Genomic DNA, 18,123 nt, shown 5'->3' with positions numbered 1-18,123 from the left:
ATTTATTTACTTAAAAGTTATCGTTATTTATGTGTGTTTGTTTTTGATAACTGTGTTATAGCTTACGACCTTACACATTGCAAAACAAAATGTCAACTTGATCCGTACAAAGCCGTAAGTAAATAGATAGGTGAAGTGCGAATGTTTGACATTTAACTTGAAAAACAGTTATTCAAATATGAATATTTAGGATTACTGGCGTTTGTAATGGTCGAAATTCAATTACTTAACTGCTCAAATGCATTGTACCAACGATACTAAATAACTTTTTATTAACATTATTTTTATCTATATTAATATTATAAGTGTGAAACTAACCCTGACTGTATGTCTGTCCGTTGCTTTACACGACCAAACGACTAAACCGATGAAATTTGGTAGAAAACAATCTTGAACTCTGAGAAAGGACATAGCGCTCATCCAGAACGATATCGTCACAGTTGCAAAAATCTCTAAAATAACTTTTTCATTCCAAACGATCTCATTTCGTACATACTTTCTAGTGTAATATTGTCAGAATTATTGTTTCAATAGTTTTTGATTGATATCTATATAACCATAGTTTGAGAGAAACACTAAAATGCGAACTTAATTTAAATTTATTTAATATTGGATTTTTTAATTCTATTCTTAGAAAGCCTTCCAGTATTTCAGCAATCTAAATATATGAATTTGTTAGTAATTCTCTTAAACTGATTTAGTCCCACCCTTTTTGTTTGTATTTAGCGTGTAACGATGGGGCCGACATATAGGCTGCCTACAAAGGCCCCTTAAAAATACAAGAATAAAAAAATTAAAAAAATGACAAAGTTACTTTATTTTGTATCCATGTACAGTAGGTACACCAAAAACTTATTCTGCTTTGTATATCCCATTTTAAACAGTGAATAAAACGACGTACCTATTACGAAATCAAAGACAACTAAAAGGTGTTCACTATTCAGCATCTAAAGAAGTATCAGCGCTAAAGTTAAATCGTAGATGCATTTGCCCTATTCACTTTGATTTATCTAGATAATTAATGTATGTATAATGTATACATTCAATAATTAATCACATATTATAGCATAGCCAGTGTAACTACAGGCACAAGGGACATAACATCTTAATTCTGAGGGTTGGTGGCACATTGGCGATGTAAATTATAGTTAATATTTCTTACAGCGTCATTGTCTATGGGCGATGGTGACCACTTACCATCAAGGTGGCCCATATGCTCGTCCGCCAACCTATACCATAAAAAATGTCATTATTGTGTATGTATAAAAAGTAATAAATGTAATTAATTCTTAAGAATTGTTTTAGGTAGTTGCAATAGAGATGGCTTTGAGCAACCCTGTCTGGGTAGATTAACAATATTGTTGTATTGGCTTCAAGGGTGCGTGAGCGAGTGAACTTACAGGCAGAAGAAATGAAATCTTTGCTGCAAAGGCCGGTGGCGCATTGATGTATTGTAAGGAAAGATTAATATTTCTTACGGAGCCAATATATGTATAGTATACCAGTGGCCCATCACAGCTTCGTACGAGTGCGCATTTACTATATGTCGCTGGTCACTTGTCGTTCTATTTCAATTTATTTATATACTTAAACTTTCCCCATAAATCACTGTGTCTATTAGTAAAAACCGCACGAAAATCCGCTCAACTATTTTGGAGTTTATCGCGAACGAACAGAGAGACAGACGCGGCCGGCGACTTGGTTTTATAATATGTAGTGATACTATAATATAGCTAACTATATATTATAATAGGTGGTGGTGGTGTCCCCAATGGCCGCTCGCTTACAACAACAATAGCCTGTAAATTCCCACTGCTGGGCTAAAGGCCTCCTTTCCCTTTGAGGAGAAGGTTTGGAACATATTCCACCACGCTGTTTCAATGCGGGTTGGTGGAATACACATGTGGCAGAATTTCTATGAAATTTGTCACATGAAGGTTTCGTCACGATGTTTTCCTTCACCACTGAGCACGAGATGAATTATAAAGACAAACTAAGCATATGAATCAGCGGTGCTTGTTTGGGTTTGAACCCGAATTTATTGGTTAAGATGCACGCGTTCTAACCACTGGGCCATCTCGACTCACTTTTTACATAAAAAGCATATATAATTTATATGTAGTTAACAAATCATTTTTGGGAAAAAAATTGTATTACATCGTATCCTTTAATACAATTTAAAGACATATAAGCAAGGTTCTTCCCGATAAATAAATTATAAATTAAACAGACAATAAGTCAAATCATCGCTGTTTCTTTTAAACGACAATATTTAATTTTTTTTTCTAATTTACCGTTAAGAAGCTAAAGACTAAAAACTAAAAAGACTAAAAACTAAAAAGACTAAAAACTAAAAAGACTAAAAACTAAAAAGACTAAAAACTAAAAAGACTAAAAACTAAAAAGACTAAAAACTAAAAAGACTAAAAACTAAAAACTATGTAATTATTCTACCCGAGCGAAGTCGGGAGATACAGTAAGTTCGTTATAGAAATATATATGCGATGAATCAAGTTAATTAATTTAAGTAAACACGTCTTAATTGGTTTTACTTATAACGATATCCGTTTTAATTGATTTTCGCTGTAATAAATACGTTGATTACAAACAAATAAAAAACCGTATAAATAATATTGTATGCATTTAATTTATTTTTAATCAGTATCCCAAAAATAAAATTTCATATCTCTAACTTAAATAAAAGGTCGGACTATCATACAAACTTTCAACCCTTATTTCACCCCTTTAGGGATAGAATATCCAAAATCGCTAAAATAGGTATCGACTTATATTTAATCAGTATCCCAAAAACTAAAATTTCGGACGGACTTTCATATAAACGTTTAGCCCCTATTTTACCCCCTTAGGGTTAGAATTTCCGTAATTCCTTTCTTAGTAGACATCCACTATGTCTACTCAATAAATTGATCTTAATCTTAATACTTTACGCTCGGCGATGACGAATAAGTCAGTCAGGAGTTATTTTTTATATATAGATAGAAGGTATAGAAGGAACAAGGACACTTACTCCGGGTAAGTGTCTGCCATTGAGCCGAATTTGGAAATTTGGTATGAAGTATGCTTGAACTCTTTTTTGCCTAACACACGACAGCTAACACGCAAAATTCGATAGAAGTCGCAGGCGCCAACTAGTAAAATTATAAATACCAACTATTAGTTAAATTCATCCTAATATCTTGAACTAATTAAATGCATATATCTTTGGAGCTTTCACAGGTTTACAACCGACACATGAAGGTTTGATCACCGTCGAAGCACAATACGAAAATTAAATGCTGGATTTAAACCCACAATCGCATAGTTCAATAACTTAATATTATAAAATAGTTTTCTTACATCCATTTCCTCCAACCTCGTATCCACAAACCCCATATTGAATATGAGGAACATCAGGAGATAGCACCAGATCTTTACCTGCAACAATATATTGAGCTAATTATCATATAATCAATAGTATAAGTATTACAATTAAATTGACTTTTACACATTATATTTAGTCAATCAACAAGACAGGAGCCACAATAGAAATCACTAGAACGAAAAGCATCCTATTTTTGACCAGTAAACACACTTAATGCAATACATACGAGTTTTTTTTGTGGTGGTATGGTAAGTGGTCACCACCGCCCATATACATTAATGCTATTAGAAATATTAACCATTCCTTACATCGCCAATGCGCCACCAACCTTGGAAACTAAGATGTTATGTCTCTTGTGCCTGTAGTTATACTGGCTCACTCACCCTTCAAACTGGAACACAACAAAACCAAGTACCAACAGTACTTACTGTAACAGTAGAATATCTGATGAGTTGGTGGTTACTCCACCAAGTAAAATACAATTATACTCCTTATAAATAATTACTTAAAAGAAAAATAAGAGTAATTAATTTATTTTATTTAAACATCCGACTGAAAAATATGTTCAATTTATTTGCTTAACGAAGATGAATATAAAAACAAATGAAGCACAGGAAAACTGTTTTAAAAATTGGCAATTCGCCGGTTTGAACTCGAGATCAATATAACAAAAACTCCATCCATTCACATGAACATGTGCTTCGCTCGTGCCTACAAGATGTCTTAGTGTGCGTGAAACGACTAACAGTACGGACAGCAAAACAATTCAAATTTTATTATTTTTAAGATTGTTATTTAAAATTGAGGATCACGTCTTTGGAAGTGACTAGATTTGTTCTAACCATATCAACGAGCTAACAGCAGAATTCCGTATTATCGTAACTAATAGTAATAAAATCGATATAAATGCAACGAAATCATGCAACGATTCCTCGCGGTCATGATACATTATTAATAAAATTTTGTAATATATATATTGGACAAAATAGGTAACATACTCGTACATTACTCTGATCCCAATGTGAGTAGCTCACTTGTGTTATGGAAAGTCAGGAGTAACGACGGTACCACAAACACCTAGACCCAAGACAACATAGAAAACGAATGAAATTTTATAGAGAATTTATAATTTTAACAATCAAATTTTTATAGAAAACTAATTAAATTTTGCAATATGCTCATCTTAGTTCTCAATATAATTAATCATAGCGTATTTTACATAATTTCAATACACGTAAAATGACATAAATTATAAATCAAATTTACTTGCGTTTGTTTACAATTTACAATGAAGTGCTATAAACAAACAGGATCAGGTTGCAATACATTATGCACGCCGGCAAGTTTGCACGTTGCTATCGTAATATATAACATTTATACTGATTATTACTAGATAAACTCGTTTCTGAGCATGCAAAACAACTACACCTGGCGGCTTTTGGAAAATGTGCACACGAAGGAAATGGCGTAGTTTGTATCTTCGTTTATAAACACTAACTATACAAATGTAATCATCGCTAAAAAAATTTAGAAAGAATAATTTACTAACTATTTGTATAAAAAAAGAAACGTAATAGTTCAACCTCCTCGGAGTAATTAAAATCATTTTTAATTACTTGCAAAAAATTTATTACAAAAAAAACTACTATTTAAAAAAATAATATTTCTTATTCTGACACATGTCATTTCTTGGATCACTAGTGTAACACTCAATTACAAATTTAAGTATTGTCAGTTTTCGGTTATAATGATTTGATTGAACGAATTTGACATTTAATTGACGGCTTAGCGAGCTTCCTCTAGTTTTCATATTACGTTCGTTCATGATACGAATTCATTCTTAATATCTTTTTCATTATCACCTAAATCAGTATAACTTCAAAATATAAGACCTTTTAACATTATTTTATTTAAAGTGAATGAAAAAAATTAAATTGAGAATATTAGTATAAGATAAAGTTATAACAATTCTTTCGGTTCTAGCGTATCCTGAAGATAATCTTAATGTTCCCGCCAATATTTACTTTTTTTTTAATAATGTTGCCCTCCTATTTGTAAACAATATTGGTAATTAACACCAAAAGTTTGAGAAAGACATGTCAAACTTAACACACAACAGGAAATTTCATTAAGGATAACAAAAAGCTTCTATTTAATCAAAAAAAATACGATAGAATTACTAATGTAATTAATATTGGTAGACAAAAACCCCTAATAAATAAGGTATATCATTCAATATAAGATTAAAAAGATACTAAAATAGTTTGTAGTTAAAATCTTGTTGATTTACAGATAAGATACATTTACTTAAATATTATTAGCATATCTAGTCAATTCCGCGAATTGGTGATTGTTTTTTTAATATCAAATAATCCAATGTGACTCACACTGTTTTTGACAGTAATAAAAAACGACTAAAACATCAAAATAAGTACTAAAAGAATTTAAAAAAAAACAACTCGATTAGATTTTTGCTCGCATGTGTGTGTTCAGACTTTAAAGTTTATTTTTGAAAAGTACAGAATTGATCTCCATTTAATTATTTTCACAAATGGCAATCTTGATTTTGTGATCTAACATACGTACAATAAGAAAAATTGTTGCTGAAATCAGGCAAAAAATATATCGATCGCAATTCACTTACTGATTCTTTTCACCAGGAACCAGGTGGCCTTTTTAACAACATTATTACAGAATTAACTGATAATTGAATGTTAGTTATGAAGCACGTTCTGCCTTTTAATATTGGGTCATTATTTTTTGAGTTAACTTCGTACAAACATATCAAGTTTTTATACAAAAGCCGTCCAAATCTGTATTAGTCATAAACTGCCAAAGTTCGGATCAAGTTTCTTAGCAAAACACGAGGTGAACGTACGTTGTATTGATTGATATGTATATTTAATGATATGGGCCATTTTGTACTCAGTTATCATCTTTGCGAATAATTATATTTTGCCAAAATATTACCAAGGTGAATTCGTTTATGTGTTCTAGATTTAAGTATTCTGTGCGATTTCAAATCCTAACTCGAATCCTCTATAATAAATACAGCACTACACAAGCTAGCTAGCAAGGTCGCTAAGCCCTAAAATATTGACTCTATGTACTTTTCTCGGTTGAAACTTTAAAGATGTCGATTCGATGATGTTGAATCTGTCCGTGTTCTACAAAACAAACATTTCTTATGTTTACGCACAAACATAAGTGCAATGTCTGTTCCCTAATCGGTAGAACAGCTGATACGAATCAAAGTTTAAGGTCAAACGACACTCAACTTCAGCTAACTACGAATTCCATGTTGACAAATCGAAAAACACTTTGCCCCGGACTCGAATCCAAGACTTAGGGATCTGTAGCCCAATTAGATAACTAGGCGAGCGAGGCACTGAACCAGCAAGCTAAAGAGTAAAATAAAGAAGTCTCCTTACTCCTTATCATATAAAACTATTTTTTTCTAATCTATAATGACTAAGATATAATATTATACACATTACACATACCTAAACCTAGCGGCTTGTGTTGCCGTGGAAGGTAAAATGTTTATAAAAAATACACGTAGGCGGTTACGATACGTGAAGTGGAATGACTAAGCGTTTAATAACATAAAATAAATGATGTACATGTAACGAGAAGATTGTAAAGTCATTCTTGGAATGCATAAACATTTATTTATACCAGATTTTTTGGAAACGTTGACAAGAATTCTGGTAAATCACTCGCCACCCGGCTTCGCACAGGTAGGAGAAGGGTCGTTATTTGTTTGTATTGAAGGACAAAAATAACATATAAAAAACTTTCTTTGAATTCCTTCTTCGCGGTTGCACAATTCTATGCTATCATCATAATCCTATAAATAATTTAGAAACGCATTCATGGAAATATTAATTTTTATTAATATATTGGTTATTTCGCTCAGTTCTTTAGGTCGGAAATCGGAGTTTATGGATTTACAAATTAAACTACCACATAATAAAACTTGACCTGACAAGATTGATTAGAAGAAAGTAATTGTTATTTTTTGTTAGTAAATTATCTCATGTTCACTATGGACTGAAAACAAAGCGGGGGGACTATTCTACTAAAAAATATACATTTTATTACAATCAAATCGAAAGCAGCAGAGTATTTATACTAAAAAATAAACGTTACAGTTTGGACAAAGTTGGACCGTACCGTATAAGTAAGTATTAGTACTCAGTTACGATTAAGCTGAGGTTTTTGTGGGGAATATTCGAAATTGGATGGAAAAAAAATAGTAGAATTGAGCATATTTTGGTTGAAATTCCTAAGTTTCAAATCTCTGCTTCGCTTTCTTAGTAAGCAAAGAGAATATTATAATAATAAAACGTTTGTTTATTTAAGCCAACGTGATATACAAAATGTCTTATTCTATCTATACTCATCAATTAATGTAAAGAAATCAATTACAAAAACTATTAGAAAAAATATGAATATTGTTTGTGCACGGACACCAAAAGTGTGCACAGTATTACCACTTAATCGTCTGTCTGGACGTCGCTATAAATCATTTATAAGATTCGACCCACACGTACAAACCAACAGTTAAATAAAAGCTGAAATAAAATAGCGAAAGGTAACTACGCTGAGGTTATTGAGTCATTACAATACAAGGCACAGACCACTGAAATATGACACAAATAAATCATTATTTTTAACCTATAACATTATTAATAATAGTTTTAATACGAACACAAATACTCAAGGTCATTTCAATATAAAAGCAAGGAAAAATAAGTGGCATACTTTTGTCTTACTGTAGTCGTTTAAAGTTGAATATAAATCCATACTATTTGAAAGTAAATTTGTCTATTTGTCTGCCTGTCTTGTTTTCGCATATACTATTGGACCGATTTAAATGAAATTTCCTACACGAATAGTCCAGAGCCTAAATGAAAAAGGTGTTGTAAACAAAGAGGTTTCATTTCAATGTAATATTTTAAGTTAATTTATAAATGTATTCATATTTTTCAGTAGAACAAAGTCGCAGGTAACAGTCAGTTATAAATATATCTTCACAAGAACGGATGAATATGATACTGATTCAAGCAACGCTTTAAGAAACCAAATCCGAAGAAGCGACTTTAAACTAACAAAGTATCCGCTACAAATACGTAAACGTACAAGATAATATTCAATTGTACAGATATACTCGTAAGTTTCGTTCTCATGGTCGGCAATGCAATGTTTACGAACAAAGGTGAATAAATTACCATTTCATACCATCTCATCCATACGTCGGCTGCAGGTGCTCCTCACTGAGTGTATTTTACAATCTATTATAACCTAGCAACACTATTCACAATTTAACATTTACCTAATACATTTTTATACTATTATAATATGTACACAGAATGTGTAAGATTTGTAATTTAAATTGTCAATAGAAGCCTTAAATACAATAAATGAATGCCGTAACTAAAAGGCATTAAATTATGAATTGAATTGAACAATGAATGTAAATGTAAAGTTGACATATTTTTACTTCATAAATAGCAAAGATCAACATTATTATGCCCATAAATATAACATAAATAAAAAAAGTTACATTTGTTAATGTCAATTAATACAGAACTATATTTATTTTTTTATTTCATTAAATGGAAATAAATATATTTTATACACACATATAATAAAAAAATTACTAGTTTAGTAGTAATTTTTTATGCTACAGTAAGAAATGTTTTATTTTGTAAAATTAAATTTCATAAGCCAGCTCAAACTACGTACCCTTTTATGGTACTGTCAAAACATACACTAAATGATATATAAAAAAACATACGATAATAAACCTTAAGATGTTCCTCGCAAAGGTTATAATATCGTAATGGAATTCGTCTTCCTCTTATTCATACGAGGAAAGGAAGTGGAACATTGAATAATTGAAGACGCCCGGTCTGACGTCCTCACGCAATGATGCAGAATGTCTTTCAAGGATTTCGAGTGGGATTGATTGAGCTATATTTGAGCTATAAAAAACTTTATACATCCCCCACTTTCATCCACCCATATCTAAAGTAAAAAATAAGTAATAAGTAACAGCCTGTAAATTTCCCACTGCTGGGATAAGGCCTCCACTTCCATTAAGGAGAGGTTTTGGAACATATTCCACCACGCTGTTCCCATGCGGGTTGGTGGAATGCAAATGTGGCAGAATTTCTATGAAATTAGACACATGCAGGTTTTCTCACGATGTTTTCCTTCACCGCCGAGCTTGAGATGAATTATAAACATAAATTAAGCACATTGATATATAGTGGTTCTTGCCTGGGTTTGAACCCGCAATCATTGGTTAAGAGGCACGCGTTCTAACCACTGGGCCATCTCAGCTCACATATCTATCCATAGATAAAACAATTACCAAGTCCCTTTCATTCTAACATGACTGAATTTTTTAAATGTTGAAAAAAGAGTTATTACTGAGTTCTACTTTCCAAACGCGTGGTAGATTCACTTAATTGTTAAATGACCATTCAAAAATGCTTGTAAAGCCTACTTGAATAAAGTTTATTATGATTTTGATTTTTGATTATTTATAGCAGCATTTTATTCTGTACAAGATCATATTATAGATGATAAAAATCGAAGTTGTTTGTATCATTGATTTTCGTAATTGATAAAGAAAAAAAATTGTTGTTAAGGAGAAGCTCAGTGGGTAATATTTTTCATGAATCGTAAACACGAATTGCCGGTTCTTCTCGGTAGAAACTACATTCCATATGACGGCATCTTTAAATTTATCTTCACAGGTCAAAAGTACTTGTAACAGTCAACTTGCATAAGGTATTTTTTTATAAAAACAAAAACATATTTCTTATATTCATACTTGAAAAATATGTATTAGTTATTGTTATACCAGATAGCTAAGCATAACAAATCTCAAGGTCTTCTCATCCGAGCCGAAGTTTGAACCGAATATTGTGTTTTTGTCTTTTTAACCGACTTCAAAAAAAAGGAGTGTTCTCAATTCGACTAATTTCTTGCAACGGAACAGACCTAATTATAGTAAAACAAACAGCTTCAATCCCGCTGCAAAATTCATCCAAAAATATTTTAAAGGGATATATTTATTTTGGGGCGTCACCTTAGATGGATTTGAACAACTTTGATTTCATCTGGGAATCAGAGAGGCCTTCCTCTGATAGCACGTAAAGGACCGGTCTTGCCTAACCTCTTTCCAGTTGTATCTGCTTAAAACTCTTTGGAATAGAGTTTGGCACTTTATATGTGTACCTGTAATTTCGCACACACTTGAACTCTTTTGTAAGTCAAGAAGTCTAAGTCAGAAAGCCTTTCTGTAAGGATATACCGAAGTCTCTCAGGAGAGTTTCTGTATCTGTTTTTAAGCTCGAGCAGGAGATCTAAGTCGAGTATCAATGTGCTATAGAATATGATCTATTAGTGAGCATCGTGTGATCGAAGCGCAATTTGCGAGTGATAACACCGGACCACGATAGCAGTGTTATCAAATGAAACTGACTCACTTATCAGACGGGTTAAGCTCTTTGTGATCACACTTGATCAAACACGACACATTATGGTTGGGAATATATATTAGTTACATTATACATGTCATTTTCGTGATAAACATTATATATTATGATAGAATGTTTGAGCAAAAATATGCTTTGCTTAGTTGACATAAGAATTATTTATATTAATGCTAGCAGAGTTTCCTCGTTAAATTTCAATTCAGATTGTCTAGGCAAAATGTAAGTTGCATCCGTTTTGCTTGTACTTAGTCTGACTCACTAACTCTACAAGCCCGAAAACCACAATACTAAACTAGTGCTGCTTGACGGTAGAATGTATGATGAGTGGTACCACCCCGACGGAGTCACACAAAGGCCTAACTCCCAGTCACACTTCAATAATCATGAACTTTAACGCTTAATTAAAAAATATGCAGTCTCCTACTGGAGAATTTAATTGTAAAAATCATATATCGCGTCAGATTGTCCTTTTAATATAAGAATGCCAAGTTTCAAACAATTTTGATGAATGTAATTTTGATATCTTAAGCGTATAGCGTCGTAATGGATAATCTGAAAGATTAAAGTAAATCCCGTAAGACGTTATTGCTGTTCAACGGATCTATTAATATATACAGCTAAATATATACTGATAGTCTATCTGTTGATACTAATAATTGATAAGACTCATTTTGTAATGCCTAACTGAAAAAAGGACTAGGCCGATATACAAAAACCTATAACCAGAAGGTCTAGCGCGTTTTGGAGAATGTTTTTAAAATACTGTCTGGCCACACTCGCCCTAAATCAGTAGGAATAAAGGATTTGAGTTTTAGGAATAAAGGAATTATTTACGAAAGAGATTTTTCGAAATTCATCCCCTGGGGGAATACAATTTCTTATGATAGTTTCCATGGAAGTTTGTCCTTTTTGAAAGTTACAAATACACAAATTGGTATTTTAACTTCTGTACCTGATTAAGATAGAACTTATTACCATACTACTGCTGAACAAAGAGATCTTCACATCGCAAGGCTTAGAACAAATTCCAAAACGCTGTTTGACTTTCTATCGTTGAACAAGATAAATATAATAAAAAATAACAATAAAAGCCTTCATTCGCTGACCAAAAAACTTGTAAGTAACTTATAACACAACACTATAAATAATGGTTACAATAAATATAACAAATTTAAGTGATATGTTAAATTCTGCAGCAACCAGTTTGTTGGTCAGGTTGTCTTTCGACATAGGCCTCCCCTAGTTTCTTCATTCGTTCATTCATTAATTCCATCAGAAGAATATAAATGGGCAAACATAAATAAAAATGAAAGAGTAGTTCAAGTCCAGATTGAAAACGTTATTTCCGATAAAGAATCTATAATGACTAATATCTTTCCTATAATGACGTCCAAACTTCTTCAAACTGACACTTTCCATAATATTTTCATACTACGCGTTCATATATTACAAAATATTTCTTCCTCAAGATCACTATAAATTGTCTCGCTCATGTCAAAAGTCGACTTCACGGACCCGGACGTAGATGCATACGAGCACACGTGTAATAAATAATTACGACCGTTTAAATAGACAATGTATATAAGGTAAATGAGCGATCGCCGCGCACTAGGGCTACCATACGTCACGCCGTTGAAGAAACGGTAAGTGTAAAAAACGTGGGACGGCTATACGAATATTGAAGATGGCATATTAAAAAATTTTTTGCAGTAAGTAAAAGCCGACATAGCCCATTGGTTAGAATGTGTGCATCTTAATCGATGATTGCGTGTTCAAACCCAGGTAAGCACCGCACGTGCTCGGCGGTGAAGGAAAACATCTTGAGGAAACCTGTATGTGTCTAATTTCATAGAAATTCTGCTACAAGTGTATTCCACCAACTTGCATTGGAACAGCGTGGTGGAATATGTTCTCATCCTCCAATTGCATGCGTTAGCCCATCAGTGGGAATTTACAGCCTATTGTTGGTGTCGTTTGAAGAAACACCCTTAGTAGAATAATAATCATTTCATTAGCAGTACATTTTTTTAATTATCAACAATAAATAACAAATACCTTTCCCACGGCTCACAACGATTGAAACATCGCCGGAAATAGCCGAGAAAGAATGTGTCTAAAAAAATAAATTAAAGCGTCATGTCAATCCAATTTGGAAAAACATTTAGTTTAAATAAACAGCAATAAATTATTAGCTATTTATTTATTTATTTGTCATCGCTTTACAAGATTAAGGAAAACCTACAATTTAATTTTTTGATTTCAAATTTAAATTGCTGAATTTTCGTATTAGAGTTTAATAATTGGGAAGCAAATATAGTTTTATCCAGTCAATCATATCGTAACTACACACAGATTGCATTTGGAAAATTTTCTTCTAATCTAATTCGAGTTTCCATTGGTCGAAAACTTGCCTTTAATTGGCGTACCACATAAAAGTTGCGAGTGGCAACGCGTGGAAAATGAGAAGTTAGTAGAACTCATTGGCACAATTACGAGTAATTTTCAATTGCAGGAAAATAATTAAAAAAAAGGTTATTATTATGGTAATTTTACATATTATCTTCTTTTTGACGTCTACCACACACCACCACACTCATAAATTTACCATTTAAAATTTTAATTTGTAATAAGAAAAGATATTGTAAAATAAAGTGTGAAGTTGCCAGTGGAGCGTCTTGGCACATAATTAGCGATTTAGCGAGCAGCTTCATCAGGTACTTTTCGTATCAGCCTACCCGAGAAAAGACTGACCCTATGGAGACCCTTATTGTATTCTGGTTTTGTATAAATTTTAACATACGACACTTCATCTCAATATTAAAACATATACACGATACCACATCTCACACACTACTCCGTGTGCGATTTATGCTTAAAAAGAATTATAAACGTTTCTTTACATATAGATATATACATAGTATAAACACGAGTTATAGTTATATAAACGTCATAAGAAAAGTCATCGTACGTGCGCAATCATATAAAATGATTGCAATAAAGCTAATATTTATTTTTGAATACGATTTGTTTGTAAGATTTAACAAATATTTTTAACAATTACGAAACTTCATTATCTAATACAGACGCAGTTTCTGAGATAGGCGAGTCAAGATTGCTCTAAACAAACAGCTCCTCGCTGACAGATAACAGTGAGCTCAATTAATATGAATGTTACTTGGAGATAACATTTTATAATTTCGCTTCTAGTTGAAGTAATAGAATTATACCGCAGAACCATTGGCTTGAAGTTTTTCAAACAACAATATTAACATTGGGAATTTAATATTTGGCCAATTTAAAAAAAAAATGTTAAGGAACGTGTGTGTGCGAAAAGTTAGCAAGTTTATGTTTGACAGCACACTTTAGGAATGAAACGATCGCCTCCTGGCTATTTCTATTCATATACAATTATGAATCTTATTAATTTGACAAATATAAAAGACCCGCTGAGTTTCTTTCGCCGGTTCTTCTCAGGTCAGGGAGTTCCTTTTTCCGAACCGATAAGTAGATGTAATGCTTCTATATTGAATAAAGGAATTGAGTTTGAAAACATAGAAATGTAGTAAACATTGAGAGCGAATTTTTTAACCGAACAATTATTCTATTTATATAAAATCTAGTTATTTTAGAATCATATAAATGAATTTATGTCACACGGTAAACGACATCTAACATCCATTTCAGCTGTGAACATGTAAATCAGAGATAAACCTAAAAATATACACTAATACATAACGGTGAAGTTTAAAAATTTTATCACTGACCTTAAGTACTTAGCTTATTAAAGGAATCATTTGAAACTACTCTCATTATAATTTACACTAAAAATATAAGGCTTGTCAAACAATACAACAATACCTAGGTGACAAAAACCCGTGAGATTTGTAATCGCTGTATGCATACATGACATACAGGCTTAATCATAATGATATAGTTGACTATCTATTTCATCATTTGAGAAAAATATGTAAACGTTGGTAGCTTTGCATTTTATATTAATCCAGCAATTCTATGTATGTAAATCCGGCTATCCTAAAATAGCTTACAAATATTTGATTTTGATTTACATATAATAGAATACATTAATATTATATATGTCTAAAATATTTTCAATAATTGTTTTAAAACAAATCTTTTACATAATTATTTCATTGAAAGGTCGCGGTATTAAAACAATCTCCAATTCCAATCGCTATTCAGATTTTATATATAGTTTACGGGTAATTGTTGAGTGTAAATCTTTAAAATATAACATTCCCGCTGTACTGCGATTGAACTTGGTCACTTGACAGTACGAAGATTACTAAAATACCAGAAAATCCTTGAAAGCAGGGTTTTGCTCAAGCTCGTTTGCATAGATCATATACACTCTTCGTATATTCGGACGTTAAGCAGTTATATTTAGTATTGTCATGGTCTGGTTTGAAGGGTATATAAGCCAGTGACATCATAACATCTTAATTTCGTTGGTGAAAGTGGAGGTTTCTCACAGCTCTATTGTATATTGGCAATGATGATCAATTAATATCAGATGGCCTATTTGCTAATCCGCCTACATATTACATAAAAAATTAACACATAAAGGTGTAAAAAGCAGGGACTTAAAACGTTACTCATAACATAATTCATAACGATATAATAACGTTATAATGGTATCGTTACCTCAGCATACATATCGTTTTCAATATTTTTAATATCGTTTTAAAAATAACAGAACGAAATAATGACAGGCAATATAACGTTAATATAACGATAAAAAGGCGACGTTGCCAAACTTATTATCTTCCAAAAGTGCGCGAATACGCGCGACTTACGAGCTAGGATCTCATTGGCCTATTAGATAGCTCAGGCTAGGTTCGTGAATCAAGCTGGCAACGTTTTAATGCATGGACATTTCTTAACAATAAAGACATAAACCGTTTGCGAAGTATTACTATATATCTAATAATATCGTAATACTATAATTAATTGCTAATATTATCGTAGTCTATAATTTGTTGGTTCAATTTGACACTAGGTATAACATTATATTATAATATTTTTTTAGATAAAACTCACGACACTTTCTTATGTTTTTAGTGTTGAATTTTCTAATTAAATTGTCCTTTATAATTTAATATATGTTAATTCACCCTATGTTATTATATATTTATCCATTGTAGTGAATAACTCAATTTAAAAGACAAAATTTTGTTTACACGGTGTTCACAGTTGCTAAGTAAAATAACTAAAAATTAAAAAATAATATCTTTCTTCAATTTTTTTTAACAACTTTGTTTTAAGTCATTCTTAGTTGGCTATTGAAAACATGTAAGTGTAATAAAACTGAATGTTACGTTACATAAGGTTACTACTTTCTTTATAATTATTGATAAATTATTTAAAATCCACTAAAATTGTGTCTGTTAAAAATAATAAAAAAAAATTAGCTGCCTAGCTTTCGTCTTTTATTTATTTTAATGCCGAGCATTGGTTGATCAGTTAATAATGAAAATAATAATATAATAGTTTATAAAATAAAGTATTGCTTCTAATTGATTCTAATCGATTGCAATGTCTAGCTGACATTATTTCTGTGTCCGTTAACTCTATTTTATTTGTATGGTAATTTTTCAACTCATTTAAAAAATTTAGTATTTTGATGTAGCATCTTGTTCTCATACATGGATTAATATATTTGAGCTCTTCAGTTAGTAATGTAGAATGTTACTAGGTATGCCAAATCACTTGATTTTTTTTTCAGTAAAGCCTGTTTATATACAAATACACTAGTTTTTGTTTTACTTCAAAATACCTAGTAGTTTTGGTTTTATAGGCATTCAAAGTTTCGAAAAATATCGAGTCCCGCTTAAAGCCGCGCGAGTGCTGTGACGTCATTTCACAACACGCCGCGCGGGAAGCGTACCGTTTAGTATCACTTTTTATCATTCCTCGGTTCCCTATCGAGATACGATTTTTTTATGGAATATTTTTTTTGCTTTTTGTACGATCTACAATTAAGGTCCTATACATTTTTCATGTATCGATCATCGTTATCGAGATTTCGATAAAAAATACACGAATTTTGGCAGAAATTTTTTTTTTTTTTTTCGCTATTAAAATCAAAATAAACTTTATTCAAGTAGGCTTTTACAAGCACTTTTGAATCGTCATTTAACAATTAATTGAAGCTACCACTGGTTCGGAAAGTAGATTCTACCGAGAAGAACCGGCAAGAAACTCAGATGTTACTCAGTTTTTCAATATTTAAAAAATACAGTCACATTAGTTAAATACCATTATATATATATGTATGTAATGTATCCTGCCTGGAAACAGGTATTAATTCCAAGCTTTTTTATAATGTACAAAATCTTGTATCGAATAATATGCCTTTTTTACCAAAGTATTTTTTATAAACGATTTGAATTTACGAAACGGCAAAGTTTCTTTTATTCTTGTGAAAGATATCGAAAAATTACTGTAATGAAAATGATACAGTATCTTCCGACGTACAAATTCGTAATAATTTTTGTGACACGTTTTTCGTCTTTTTCATTAACTCGCTAATAGAAAATTGACATTAGTTGGAGTTTTCTTTCAGAAAGGAATAAATTACCTCCATCGCCTCGTCTACTTTGTCGACCGTATCCTTTGATTATTCCTCTCCTCAGGTAGTACATGATATAGATGAGAAATACATGTTCGATGGTATCGAGCTCTGCGACGAGATACAAGTATATGTACTATGAATACGCTATTGTTATCGATCTAATCGCTTACAAAAAATTGATAAAAGCATAGCTTTAATCAATTTTTTTCGCGTTTTAACATCTTTTGGAACTACAAAATACAACTTTTCCGGCGAATTGGTAGTTGTATTTTTACATTTAATCAAAACACATGATTTCCTAGTATTTGGACTGGACATTTTTAAAAGTATTTGGGTATAATATCGACGGCGCGGGCGCGCAGTCGCGGGCGGACCGAGTGAGCCAGACTGAGCGTGTTGTACAATGACGTCACACCGTCAAAGGCAGCCCGCGTCGTGCGTAACAACTTGTTTTACTTATAACTCGGAAACTAATTGACGTATCGAATTAATTCTTTCACTGTTATTTTTTATTTTGACAGACAATATAGAGCGCTAATAATCAAAATTAGTGAACATTCTCCATTGGACAAAGTATTCATTTCTTCTATCGTCACATATGTGCGTAGTACAACATTCAGGCTTAAATATTTGGA

At 31.9% G+C, this 18,123-nt stretch overlaps 1 protein-coding gene across 1 annotated transcript in view; it reads right to left on the bottom strand.

Annotated features, from left to right (window-relative positions):
* The window catches only part of LOC124534099 (protein halfway), a 52,759-nt gene that overhangs the window by 12,934 nt on the left and 21,702 nt on the right, over positions 1-18,123 (bottom strand). The window contains exon 2 of the mRNA XM_047109770.1: positions 3,358-3,435. Coding sequence (XP_046965726.1) covers positions 3,358-3,435 — 78 coding nt within the window. The remainder of the gene's footprint in view (positions 1-3,357; positions 3,436-18,123) is intronic.

The sequence above is a fragment of the Vanessa cardui genome, chromosome 12, assembly GCF_905220365.1.
Source record: "Vanessa cardui chromosome 12, ilVanCard2.1, whole genome shotgun sequence".
Classification (NCBI taxonomy): Eukaryota; Metazoa; Arthropoda; class Insecta; order Lepidoptera; family Nymphalidae; genus Vanessa; species Vanessa cardui.
This window is presented reverse-complemented; position numbering and strand designations above follow the sequence as displayed.